Consider the following 14815-nt stretch of genomic DNA (forward strand, 5'->3'; position numbering starts at 1 on the left):
AACCTTATTTATGCTTCAGAAATGTTCTTATTCTATTACATTATTTTTGCTCTGAAGTGGGGGAGTATTCCTCTTTCAACGCTTTAATTAGTGGAGATCTTACTATTGCTTTAGGGATGACTGAGGCGTGACCACGGGATCAAGGGTGGGTGTGGCAAACACGGGGTCGGGCTGGGACTCCTGAATATGTGGTAAGAGAAAGTAACCAAAAACAGACAGCAATTAACTACATTTTTCCTGAAAAGATAATTCAACAGAATATAATTTTTACTCTCTTTAATTAGGTTGATTCTGGTTATTTTCACTATTGCAGAGAAGGTGTGTGGGTGTTATTTTTTTATGATGAGAATCCTCCAGAAGAAATTGCTGAGGAATTACAAAGGCAGAAAGATGTGTCTGAAGCCCCGTCCCCGACAGGACATGTTAATAGTGATGTTAGTAAATGTTCTCTCCCTGCACCTGAAGACCAAGTGTCTTTTTTAAGGATGTCCCAAATACACGTTTCCCTACAATATCCAAATTCATCTCATAATCAGCTAGGTTAGAATTTTAGGTTATTTTTAACGTTTGCATGGAGCACAGTTTAGGGGTTTAAAAATTGTCAGGTACTTCATCCTTTACAGCAAGACATCTGCCTGTCACATGTTCCTATGTAGCAAATCTTTTTTCAAGGCAGTCCTATTTCTGATATTCTTACCTTGTTGGGAATGATGATATCTTAATTAGTGTTACAATTCAAGTCTAGGTTCCAACAAGTACTCTTTCATGGAATATCATGGGTATAATTACATATATATTGGAAATATAATAATCTTTAAGCTGTATTTTCTGTTAGGTGTTAATATTTTTCTATTAGTAGTTTGCCCCAGATAACTTAGAATTTGAAATTAAAGATTGTTGTTGTGGCTAAGTGTGTCAGAGATCTAGTGAGTAATAAGGTATATTAATTAAAAGAGATAAAAAGGATATACAGGCCAGCATTTTAATAGCAGAACATATACTTTACTTTTTAATTAAAATTTCCCTTGAGAATTTAATTATTGTGACAGAATCCACAAGGGTTAGGGTTATGTAAGAAAGTTTCACAGTGCAGCTAAATCTGCTAACATGCAGAAAGAGAAACTCTGTTTATTTTCCCTTTTCTGGAATGACTGATAAAAAGAAAGAAAATGAGGGCACATGTGTGGTTTGGATGTGTGTTTTCATGAAGGTATAGAAAGAATAGTTTTAAATAAGTTTTCCCAATACAATAAACTCTTAATTGTTAAAAATCTAAATTTTCATTTGTCCACTGATGGAAACTTGCCTTTTTTAAGGAAGCTAAAAGTAGATTTCATTTTTATTTGTGAATTTTTCTATTTTTTAAAATTTCAAAACGTAAATGTTTTTGTGACGTGGGTCACTTTTACGAGGCTTCAGTCCGGGCCTTTCGTGTGCCTGACAACAGAACGTGTTCTCTGTAGGGGCTAGTGAGTTTTCATCGCGTTCCCTGCTCACATGTCTCCTTTCTTTGTTTCCAGTGTTCTTTACAACTTCCGTGTGTCTCTTATTTAGCCTCCAATTATGGGTGAGTACAGGTGGTGTTTGTTTTTCCATTCCTGAGATGTTTCATGTTGAATAATGTTCTCCAGTTCCAATCAAGTAGCTGTGAAAGACGTTATTCCATTTGTTTGTAAGGCTGAATAATACTGCACGTGTGCGTGCGTGTGTGAGTTCTTTCTCTCTCTCTCTGTATATATATGCACAAGTGTACACATGTACACACATATACACATATACACACATATACACATATATACACACATATATACACACATATACCCATATATACACACATATACATGTTAATAGTAATGTCAATAAAAGTTCTCTCATTTATTTCATATACACACACATATATCACATTTCCTTTCTCCGTTCATGACTTGAAGGGCATCTAGATTGGTTCCACATCTTTGCGATGGTGAGTTTGGCTGCAGTGAACATCTGCATACAAATGTTCTTTGTTTTTGTTTGTTGGTTTGTTTCCTCGGCTTCATTTATTCCCGGATTGCTGGATCAGATGGTGGGTCCATGCTCACTTCTCTGCGGAGTCTCCCCACTGCTTGCCTGGGGCGGGACTGGCCTTCAGTCCCATGGCTGGTGGGAGAGCGCCCCCTTCTCTGCATCCACACTCCCATCTCCTACGGTCCTTTGCCTTTCTAGTAATGGTCATTCTGCTGGAGTAAGTAGGAGCGGCCTTGAGGTTGTAGTTTGTTTTCCCTGAGGATCAGTGATGCTGGGCCTTTTCCCATGTAGTTCTGTGCCTTCTTCTCAATAATCTGTTCATTTCCTCTGGCCACTTTTTCGTGGGATTATTTGGATTTTTCTTGCAGATTTGTTTGAGTTGTTTGTAAACTTGGGGTACTAGACCTTTATCACAGGTACAGTTTGTGAACATTTTCTCTCAGTCTGTAGCTTGTCTACTCTGTTGATTATCTCCTTTGTTGTGCAGATGCTATTTAATTGAATTTATTCACATTTATTAATTTTTTTGCTTTATTTGCTTTTGAAGTATTGTTCATAAATTCTTCACCCAAGACCAATATCCAGAAGAGCTTTTCTTAAGTTTTATCTTGTAATTTTTATGTTTCAGCCCATAGACTTAAGGCTTTTATCCATCTTGGATGAATTTCTGTATGTGGAGAGACCTCGGGTCCGGTGCCCCTCTCCTGCGGCGCTGTCCCTCTTCCCAGCACCAGTTATTGAGTGGGGCCTCCATTTCTCAGTGGTGCTGCTGTCTGCTTCCTCACAGTCTGTTACTTGTGCGTAGATGGTTCTGTTTCTGGGTTCTGTGTTCTGTTCCATTGGTTTGCTCCCTAACAGAACCAGGGGTCTTGGTGACTACAGCATTACAGCATAGTTGAGTTCAGCTGAAGTGAAGCCCCAGCTCTGTTCTTGTTTGAGATTGCTTTGGCTCTTTATTGTTTCTAAACAAAGCTTAGAATTGTGTTTTCTAGCTCTGTGAAATATGAAATTGGTATTTTGATGAAGATAGCATTAAGTTTGTAAATCATTTTAGGTGGTATGGGTATTTTAACTATGTTGATTCTACTAATCTATGAGCATGGGGTAAACTATCTTTTAAACTGAGTCTACAAAGATCAGTGCAATAAAATAAAACCAGCATTACAGATAGGTTAGAGACAAATTCAAATGCTTTCTAAAGCGTTCTTATCAGAAGGGATTCAGGTTACATGAACCAAGTCAGGCCAGGTTCTTGTGAAGGTCCTTCGGCTCCACTGGAAGAAAGGAGACGTCATGTGCTCCCCTTCCCGGCATAAGCATTTCCCAGCAATGCAGGTGGCCCACCAGAAAGGCAAGTGTTTAGTGGGTGTCCTCAAAAGAAACGGAAAGGGTGATATTTGACCTTGCAGTAAGAGACTTTCTGCATTATTTAAAATCTTTGGAAGTCATATTAAACGTCTTTGTTTTTCTAATTTTTCTTCCACATTTTGGCCTATAGGAGAAAATTGTGTAGATGTTTCTGAAAAAGTATAATTCTTACCTAACCTCAGAGTCCAGAAAAGTCCCCTTTACTTATGTTTATAAACTAGTTGAAATAACTTACGCTTGACAAATGGTGCCAACTGAAATACTGAGTCCCGTGTGTTCCCATCACAATCAGCAGCATGTGACTGGCACTGTCCACTGTACAGCAGTAGAGTTCTTGTGAGTCTACCATCATAAATGCATCACGTGGTTTTATAAAGATAACAGCAAAGAGTGTTCTTACATGATGGGTAGAATCGATATTTGACAATTTGATCTTAGACTTGGACAGCAAATCCTATTGAAAGCAATGTTCCTGTGTATGTGGTGAGCCAATGAAAATATGATTTTAATTTAAAAATTACCTTTTTTTTTGACCTGGTTTAAAGAATGCTCACTCATTCCCCATTTTTCTCACGTACACCATTTTATGGGTGAATGTTTTATATTTATTTTTCATTTGTCTGTTATTTTTCCCTCGTCAGGTGTAATCTTGCTCCCGTGGTAGAGTTTGCTGCGGACGTGGGAACTAAATCAGATTTTATTACCATGAATCCATCGGTGGTACAAAGAGCATTTGGAGGCTTTCGAAATGAGAGTGACAGAGAAAAATTTGTGCACAGACTTTCGATGCTGAATGACAGCGTCCTCTGGATTCCTGCATTCATGGTCAAGGGTGGCGAGAAGCACGTGGAGTGGGTCAACACACTGATCCTCAAGAACAGACTGCAGGTGCGCACCGCCTACCCGTCCCTGAGGCTCATCCACGCGGTCAGAGGGTAAGTGCTGGCAGGGCCAGGCTGTCCTCCACACAGGCGTCGTGCAAGTAAACATCTCCCTACCCAGGAAGGAACCTAGATAAAATCTGCAAACGGATGTCCAACTCCAAATGAACATGTGTCTCTACTGTTTTGTAAGTTTACCCTATTCACAAACCTGAATTTAGAGTACGTACCATATTGTTTTAACCCCTTCTCCTTGGAAAAGTGAATTGTTGAACTTGGCATTTATATATGTCTGCTCATGAGCACACATTTTATGGTAAAGAGCTGTAAGAATTCAAAAAAAAAAAATGGATGAGTTTGGGGTAAGAAAACTACCACAGAAATGCTAAATGACCAGTGGGCAATACTGTATGAGCCTAAGTGCTAGACATAGTTAAGGAGCAATGAAGTTGCATCCATACCCAAGAAGCTTGCTGGTGCAAGAGAAACTGTCCAGGTCAGTGCCTGGCTGCTTCTGCCAAGGTCACAGATGCTGAGCTTTTTTCATGCTTTTACATTTTTTATTTTGTTATTTTATTTTATTTTTTTATTTTTAAGTCAATCTTTACCTGGTATTGAAGCAAGCAAGCTCTGAATAAAAAGTGTAAGAAGTAAACTCGTGCTTCAATGTGAGGGATGACCAACAGGCAACATTTGTTTATGCACATAAGTGAGTGCAAAATAGATAACTTTCAGAGAAGCAAATATGTGTATCTGTAAAACGCGTACTGAGTGCCTGATACTGTAGACAAAGAAAATAGAGAGATGATCACACCTTTAAAAATGCACAGGCTTCATGGTGAAAACAAAGGGTTATTGAATTCATCAGTGGCCTGACAGAGCAGCTGTGGACAGGAGTGTGTAATTTGTCCCTCAGGTTCACAAAGAATCTTGGAAAATGGATCTGACATTTGAACTGGGCTTTAAAACATAATAGCAATTGTCAGGGAGAAAAATACCAAAAAGAGAATAAGAAACCCAAACAGGAGGAAAGGCTATTGCATCATTAAAGGAAAATGGAACAAGGAAATGACTAAGCACACAGCATGAGAACAGATTTGGGAGTCCACTGTGGACGGGAGGCTGCACAGTTGGAGAAGCATCTTGGGATCCGGCTGGGAAGGGAATCAGTCTCGTCCGGTCTAAAGTTCAGTTTGACGTCTGAATTTGAGATAAACCTGTGTGCAGGTACTTTTCTAACAAGGACAAAGAATGTGCTAGCGACAAAAAAAAAAAAAAAAAAAAAAAATAGGCTTTGATTAATTTACTCCTAAGAAGACCATAAAGGTTTGGGAAGGGTGGTGGACGTGGATAGGAAGGGCAGGTTCAGGGGATGGGCAGAGAGGAGTCCTACAAAAAGTGTCCAAGCTCGGAGTTAAATATAGTTTGTTTCATATACTGTGATAGGCTTGACTACGATGTTTGTATTCTGTTTTGTTTTGTTATTAGACAAAAGTCACCATTTCCTGTTTAAACCTCTGGGCAGTATCTTGATTATCCTGCACACGTTTCAATTGCATCCTTCCAGTTAGATCAAGGCTCATCAACACTAATCCCCTCGGTGTTTGACGAGAAGTTTCAACAAAATAAGATAAAAATACACAAATTTGGAGAAGAGGTAACTGGCAGATTTTTAAGTTAAAAATATTCCCAATAATTTCAATTTGGCTCTTTAAAAGAGATACATTGTGAGAGTTAATTTTACAGTGAATTAGGTTAAGAACTCACCCTTTTAGTGTTAAGGATAACCTGATTATGAAAACACCGTAGAGACCGTTTCCCATCCTGTACACATATACACAGGCACACACACACTCTCTCTAGTTACTCTAGTAATAGCTGATTAAGACTAAAAAGGGATAAAATCAAACTCTGAAGTAACTACTCCCTGACATTGGGAAACTAAAGAAGAAATTTACAATTATTCTGAATTAAATCATTTGTTTCCCAGATTTGGGGTTATATTTTTTAATTCACTACCAGAAGCAAACGTGAATTAAAAGGCGTGGTTGAAATAGCTTGTCTTCCTCAATGAAGAATCCAGGTAGAGCTACATACAACGAATAATAGTGACTTATACAAATAATTTAAATGTAAAATTACATATCCTTTTAGCAATTTAATAAGACTCTTTTTAACATTTTACAATTCACGTTTTTACAGCCATAATAAACATAAAAAATACTTCACTAGTTCCTAAGTATTTTATTCCAAAGGGAAATGACCTTTGATGAAAGGCAGGACATGTTTTGTTTGGACGACTGTGCCGTAGGTGTTTCTGAACAGACAGATTTGGAATGCTCTGGAAAGAACTCTTCTCGGGGCCTTCCTTCTCTACATCTGCACGTCTCTCTTGAAAGTGTCAAGGAACTGTGGCCACAGACATAAAAGTCGCTCTGGAGTAGCCTGTCGCTTTTCAAATGGGATGGAAATTCCCACACAAATTGCTCATTAAGGGCCGTGTTTAGAGTGAAGTTAGTGCAGTGAGCGCATCACTGCATTTGAATACAGCACAGACTCTACAGCTACCAGGCTCTAACAGAAAACAAGGAAGTGTGAGCTGTGATGAAACACTCATGATTTATACCACATGAAAGGGAGACTCTCCCCAGGACCCGGCTCTGCGTGTCTGTCTGACATCTGCCTGACTTCTCTCTCTGAAACCCGATTAGCAAAATAGTTTAAAGTTTCATTTCTTCTATTGATTACCGGACTCTGTTGACTCTTGTGAAAGGTTAAAGCACATATTTTTAGAGTGGGTATAATTATGGTGGTAAAATGCAAAGTCCCTTCTAAAAACCACAATTCTACATGGAAAGTTTAAGTGATTTGGAAAGCAATATTCTTGAACACAATGAACATCAGTTAGGTAGTTTTCATATAGTCAGGATTTATTATTTAAAATTATTTTTCTTCTCTGAAAATTATGATACCTTACTAACTTGACACTCCCATTTAATTTTAGGTTTTTTTTTTTTTTTAAGTTCTAAAAATGAAACTATGCATCACAAACCTGAGGACATTTTTACATTATGTTTTACTGCATGGTCATTCTTCAAAAACATACTAATTAAACCAAAAGAAAAAAATACATAGGTAGCTTCATAATGCTTTTTTAAATCTTGCAAAGCAGTGAAAGGCTCAGGGAATGGGGACGGATAAAACACACAGTTACAAGTTTAAGACAATGTAAGAATACATTGAGCAGCTGGGAATTGGGACCTTTTTATTGATATTTCTTTAGAAGCCCCACATGGTCTAGAATTTTTGAATAAATACTGTTCTACATACTAAAATAATGAACATACAACTTAAAATCTCCTTGAAAGAACTATTTAACCTACTAACATTTTTTATATAATGCTGTATTTTAAGTTATTATGCAAAACATCTCAAAAGATATTTTATAAAATATTTCAAGTTAGGCAAAAAATCCTATTCTGTAATTATTTTAACTCGATTCGTAATTGCCAAGTGAGGTTTTTTCTTTGTTAAGAGAATTATGCTTTATCTTCTTATTTTTAACATCGCGAAAAAAATCAAACATTGCCGTTGTTCACTACCTCAGTGATCCTCAGTTTCACTACCAAATTTCTTAAGAAATTTTTCATGAAATAGATTTATAGGTATAGAAGCATATTTTAAAATATATATTTTATATGCATAAACATAAATATATAATTGTAAAAGGAGCTGTACAAGTGGAATCATACGCATGTGCTCTTTCTCACCCCGTTCTATAAATTATCTTGTTATTTTCCCATCAACACATATAAATACAGCTCATTCCTTTTTCAATGGGAAAGTATGTTTATATCCCACTGTAGACTCTAATGTACAGAAGATGATGGACATTTATGTGTTTGTGATTGGTATTAATCCGTTTATTTTTTTTTTTTTGGATCGTAAGGTATTTATGACGGTACACTTTGGGAATATAGTGAATATAAAATTTAGATCACAACATGGTGTAATTTTCAATCCTCTCAAAAGTCAGCACAGCTCTCAATCCTCCGCAGATGTAAAACCGATGGTGAGACTCAAAAAAAGCAATTTGACTAGTACAGAAGTGGGTTTTCATAAACGTTGACAACTACAGCATCTGAATACTTTTTCTTTTTTTGAGACACTGTGTTGCTCTCAGTAGAGTCCTGTGGCATCACAGCTCACAGTAACCTCCAACTCCTGTGCTTCAGTGATTCTCTTGCCTCAACCCCCCCCACCCCCCAGTAGCTGGGACTACAGGTGCCTGCCACAACGCCTGGCTATTTTTGGTTGCAGTATGGCCGGGGTGCAGTATGGCCGGGGTGGGTATTTGCACTTAAAATAAATAGTCAAGGGCAACTCCTAGGGCTCAGTGGGTAGGATGCCATCTTCCTTCCCACCACCCTTGGTATAGGAAGATGGCACCCTACCCACTGAGCCATAGGAGCTGCCCTTGACTATTTATTTTAAATGCAAATCCACACCCACCACATTACACTAGTGCTGCATCAAGGCATTCATTCCTTCTCATTTGTTTTGTTTTATGTGGTTCTGTTGTGTTAGAAGAAATTTTTTAAATGATGGAAAGGAGAGGTGGTCAAGATAAAGTCAGTATACAATTCTGATCTTTGTGAATATGTCGTATATACAAGTAATATGTTTTAAAATAGGGAATTAATATATACTAAGAGTAATACTTCTAAATGAATAGTGATACATATTTTTATGTTCCCATTTTGATTACAATATCTACATTTAGAGCATTTTTTCTTTCTTGTTCACAAAGAAGGGGAATTTTAATAAACAGAGGCACCTATACAGGGTGGTCATGAAGTTCCTGTGGACTTTAAAATAGCTACATGTTGTATACTATTAATATGTATACCATTATATACTGAACGTATGTTAAAATATTGAATATACTATTCATTAATTATAAGGTATATAATATACAGATCTGTAATATACAAATAATTATATAATATGTACTATAATATAGTATACTTTTTTATTAAATCATAGTTGTGTACATTAATGCAGTCATGAGGTATAGTGTGCTGGTTTTACATACAATTTGAAATGCTTTCATCAAATTGGTCAACATAGCCTTCACGGCATTTTCTTAGTTATTGTGTTAAGACATTTATATTCTACACCTAGTAAATTTCACATGTACCCTTGTAAGATGCACCGTAGGTGTGGTCCCATGCACATTTTTATTATTCTATGAAAGTTATTTTCTTAGACATTTTGTATGTCAAACGTAATGCCAATAATCTATTGACTTTTCATACAGTGATGTTACATTACTCTCTCACAGTCAGTCTATAGTCACTTGGGATTTTTCAGAAAATTTTTTTTGGCTCTGCACCTGTGGCTCAAGCAGGTAAAGGCACCAGCCACATACACCTGAGCTGGCGGGTTCAAATCCAGCCTGAGCCTGCCAAAAAACAATGACAACTACAACCAAAAAATAGCCAGGCATGTGGTGGGCGCCTGTGGTCCCAGCTACTTGGGAGGCGGAGGCAGGAGACTCACTTGAGCCCAGGAGTTGGAGGTTGCTGTGAGCTGTGATGGCACAGCACTCTACCAAGAGAGACAACATGATGCTGTCTCAGAAAAATGAAAAATTTTTTTTGCCAGGGTGGTGCCTGTGGCTCAAGGAGTAGGGTGCTGGCCCCATATACTGGAGGTGGTGAGTTCAAACCTGGCCCTGGACATAAACTGCAAAAAAAGAAAAAATTTTTTGGCCAAGCTTAATACATACCAAAAATCCATTTTATATTCATATTGTTAGTATCTAGACTATCTGGAATTTATTTCTAGTAATTTTATCACTTATTGAGAGGATAGGCATTGTTTTACACTGTTCCTTTAAGTGACTAAATTACTTCTGGATTTTTTCTCTCACTTAGCATATAATATTCTAACTGACCTACATTTCTCATTTATTTTTTCATCAAATAAAACTATATTAAACCAAGAGTAAACCACTTCATATACTTTTCCAGAAATGTCAGAGTTTTGCTGGATCACAGAAACTTTCATTCAGCACAGCTGCTTCAGCTGCCAGGGCATTTATTTCATGGTGAGCGATTAAGAGCATAATTTCTAGGTAAGTGTAGGCAAAAAAAATAAGTCGTAGAGAAACAGACCAAGTGACATCTCCAACTAGCCCCTTTTTGTGTGTAACTTTCACTCCATGGCAAAACGTTCAGTTGGTCAGGAAAATCTCACCACTTAGAGAAAGAAAGCACACGATAGTCGCTCTGTTAGAATGTAGGATTTTCTGTGATTTCAAACAAACATTAGATTTTCGCACATTGTCCAACATCAACCATTTTCAGTTTTAAGACTAATATGAAAACATTGTTTTTTGCTGCCTTTATCTTTTACATGTAAAAAAGTGTGTCTATTCAAAACCATCTAACATAAAAGCCTATATGAATTTATGGTAGTGTTCTTCAGGCTAACTTCCTATGAATGCCATGGGCTTGCAGAAGAATTTCATCAGAGTATGATCCCAGTTAAAGCACAGGGGTGAAGTACATCATCAGTGGATTCAAAATTAAGTGTATCAGTCATTCAGATAGATCATTTTAGACCATTGAATGAACTCAAAGTCACATGAGGAAAAGCGATTTTTAAGAGCAACTTTGGAAAGGGAACTACGTGTATTCACTCCAAGTGCTTCTTGAAAATGGCTTACTTGTTTTAAATTTAGTCTTATGCTAAACACGTTTCCATATGGTTTCTATTTTGACCTATGAGGAACACAGCTGCAACATTTCTTTATAAAACGTGGGCCCTAGTTTAATGTTCTTAAGTAGCCAGGCATTGCGATGTACGCATTTTAAACCAAGGGAGGTTTCCGCGCTGGGATACTCCTTCCCTTTCCGACCAACTGACGTGAGCACTTCTAGCAGTGCTGTGTCTCCTGGTCTGTCTGCCCGGCTGCCCCTCATCACAACATGATTTCCCAGCGGCTCCCATCACTTATGCTGCACTGTGGAATGTGAGGGTGTGATTTGCACACTGGAGCCTCCGTGCTCTCAGTGGAAAGGAGCTTCAGTGCCCTCTGTGCTCCATGCAATGCCCGTGTCCTACTCATCTCTCATGGACACTCAGAGACTTCGCAAAGTATTTGCTTCTTCTTGGGGCGATCTCCACCACCACTCTGTGACAGGCACACCCTGGCCTTCCTTCTTGGTGTGCATTTTTCTCTTTTTTATGTAGATCATTTTTACTCCTTCAAGTCTCCATTTAAAGGTCAGTGTCACCTTGGCACAATTCCTCCATCTTGTCCATTTCTTTGAGATTGATCTGGTTCTCTTTTTGTACTCTTTGTCAATTATGACTTTATTAGAACCGTAATCAAAGTAGAGAACTATGGATCACAAACTTCTCTGTGGCCGAAGAGGTGGAGAACGGACTAGGAGGGCAGGACAAAGTTGTACTATGGTCAGACTGTGAAGTCCGGCTCAGAGCGAGTTCTCTACAGCAAGCAGGGATGCGGGGAGAGAGTAGGAGAGAGGAATAAATTTCTTTATCCATCTAAGGAGCATTAGAAATGGTTTAGCCATATTAAAGAGGAGGGCAACTGTGCCAAGAAGGAGAGCTTGTCCCCAGACCGTGGGGACAGTTGCTAACTAATCAGTAATTTCTTACCAAGAATGAACTGCTTCTGTTTCACACGGTATTAGTTTTCATTCTCAAAACTAAATCATTTTCATAATGAATGTACGGTTTACATGGCTGGTCCTATTCTCTAATTACTAATTCAAAACAACTCATGAGGACAATGTCGGCATTTGATACCATTCTAGAGAGGGTAGTCAGTGAAAAGTTTAATTTCTCTTTCTGTAAAGAGATAGTGCAGTGAAGGAATCAGGAATTCTTGGCTTTATAACTTCCCTGGGATCTCCTTCAAGAATTAAATGGACTGAGTTTCCTTGGTTTTGATAACAGTTTCAGTAAAATTTACCAAAATTAATTCATCTTAAGCACCAAGTCACTGAGTTCAGATTTAAAGCTTACCAGTTTATTCTAAACTTGACGCAGGGATATTTGCATCAATTATAAACTTGAATGCAACCAAATAGTTAAAATGATCATGTGAAAATTGAGTATATCTTACAATATAAAATAGTAGGATTCTATCTTACATAATTAATATTTTGGATAATTTGTCCTATCAGAATTTTTTACTTGTTTTTTAAACTAAGTGTATTTATTTATTTTTTCTTGTGGCATTTTGGCTGGGGCTGGGTTTGAACTCACCACCCTTGGTATATGGGGCTGACACCCTACTCACTGAGCCACAGGCACCACCCATTTATTTATTTATTTATTTATTTTGCAGTTTTTGGCCGCAGCTGGGTTTGAACCTGCCACCTCCGGCATATGGGGCTGATGCCCTACTCCTTTGAGCCACAGGCACCACCCTACATTTTTTTTTTTTTAATCAGTGGATCTTCTTACACTTCAACTATTATTTGCAGCTAGAGTTCCAATTTTGTGGTTTACTCCCAGGGCGGTCTTAAACTCCCAGTAGATTTTAGTAATCTTGCTGAAGAAACGATTTTCTAGAAAAACATAAAATCTTCACAATGCTACCAGCTGATGTTATAATAAAGTATAAGTTTATAAAATAATAAAAGTTAGAGACACAATATTAGGGTGAAAGGTGAGCACTATGTCAAAGTTCTTGTGTGTTTTTGCTTATTATTAATTGGTATTTAAGGGAAAAACCTGAACTTGATAGTTTGTGGAAGCCACGTGTGCTCTAGTGGAATAATCTATCAGCCGGTCTCCATCATAGAAGGCACTAGACTTCCGTTAGGAAAATCTGTGCTGCTAATGCTCCGTAAGCTTCTCAGCTAGTACATATTTCCTCTCTTTCTTTTTATCCTGCAACAGATGCCTACAAAAGAATTGCTGTGAATTTCAGAAATCAGCAAGCCAATTACTTAATGGGAAATGATTAAGACAGAATATGTTCATAAAAATCGCAACATACACAGTGCCGCATTCTTATCAGACTCCGTAAAAACTGAAATATCATTTTTTTATGAAAAAAAGATTTTATTGAAGCAGCAAAATATTTGACATCACATAATTCCACAGCATTAGGAAAATATGAACAGATTTTTTTTCTGCTAAATAACAGTCATTCCCTAACGGAGTGCTGTCCTGTGCCCGGAACTGGAAGGTACAAGGAAGCTTCCGAAAGCCTGAGCTTCCCCAAGAATCCCTCGCTTGAGAGTCCTGAGGTTGACTTAGGTGGTGAAGGGGCAAGGCAGCTTGGAAATGCCAGCCAAAGGCTTGGGCATGTGCTTAAACGCCTGCAGTGGGCTGTGTGAGCTGTCGCTGATTAGAGAATCGCAGGAGAGTTTCAAGCAGGGCTATAGATGCTTGGAGTATGGACCAAGAATTTACAGTGATGCATGTCCACAAGTTCTAGTATAACTCTACAGAGATGGTATTACAGCACCATCATCTTTTCCTAAACAATCCAATCATAATGACTCCAATACCTATGGCTTGATTTAAAAAAAAGAAATCTGTTAATCAAACCCTAATTTACAAAAGGCTCAGGCCTCAAATTCTAATTCTACATGCTACATTTTATTCCAGAAAGGAATAGAAGGCAGCAATGGTGAACAGTCATATAGCTACCAAACAGTCGCTGTTGAGAGATAACTAAAGGTGACAACAAAAATAAGTTCACAGTGGATTCGTGAACTTCTTCCTCTACCAGGACACACCGTGGGTTTGGTGTTCTCCTTATCCTGGTCTCCTCATTGAACTCGGGGGGCCCAGGGAGCAGGTTCCGGGGTTTCTCACTCTGACATGGAGTGTGAGGAAGAACGGGCAGACGGTGACTACAGGTGGAGCCCAGGGCTGAGAGAGGGGCACCCGCTGGAGACTGTAACACAGAAGCAATTTCTAAAATAAGACAGACTGGAAAAACCTTCCTCTTCTGTTTTCTTGTTTGAAATGTAAGTCATAAGAAAACTTTGGGGATTTTTTTTTACGTTCTTTAGTAAACTGGGGACAGGAATGTTACAAGGGAGAACGTAGACAGACCAGCAAGAGACTAAGGCAGATGAAAGGCTGGCCAGGGGGTGACAACAGCATCCAGCTTCCTCTCCAGGAACTGCTGTGTTAAGAAATGACTTCACATTGTCCAAGCAGTGTGACTCAGATGACACAAACTGGGGGAATTTTGCAACTCTCTCGGCATTCTGTACCTTTTCATACTCAGGTTTGATTGGGGATTTCTGAGCCAAGATGATGGCTGACTAGATTACAGAACCTTTTTATAGCTTATTCTTTGGTCCATCAGAGCAGCTTTTTAAAAACTAGTTTCATAGTGTCTTTGAAAATCCCCTGTATTTTGCCTAAAGGAAATTCTAAAATTGCTGCTTGTTTCTGCTTTAAATTTCTTCAAAACAGTGTTACAATCCTCCTTACAATAAGTAGAAGATATTCTAAAATGTTGAAAAAGGTGGAAGGAAATTTATAAGAACTCA

The 14815-nt window shown here is 38.2% G+C and overlaps 1 protein-coding gene across 1 annotated transcript in view; it reads left to right on the forward strand.

Annotated features, from left to right (window-relative positions):
• The window catches only part of ST8SIA4 (ST8 alpha-N-acetyl-neuraminide alpha-2,8-sialyltransferase 4), an 87957-nt gene that overhangs the window by 45527 nt on the left and 27615 nt on the right, over positions 1-14815 (forward strand). Inside the window, exon 4 of the mRNA XM_003788935.3 lies at positions 4017-4310. Coding sequence (XP_003788983.1) covers positions 4017-4310 — 294 coding nt within the window. The remainder of the gene's footprint in view (positions 1-4016; positions 4311-14815) is intronic.

This window comes from Otolemur garnettii, unplaced genomic scaffold, assembly GCF_000181295.1.
Source record: "Otolemur garnettii isolate 467f Iridium unplaced genomic scaffold, OtoGar3 scaffold00030, whole genome shotgun sequence".
Lineage (NCBI taxonomy): Eukaryota > Metazoa > Chordata > Mammalia > Primates > Galagidae > Otolemur > Otolemur garnettii.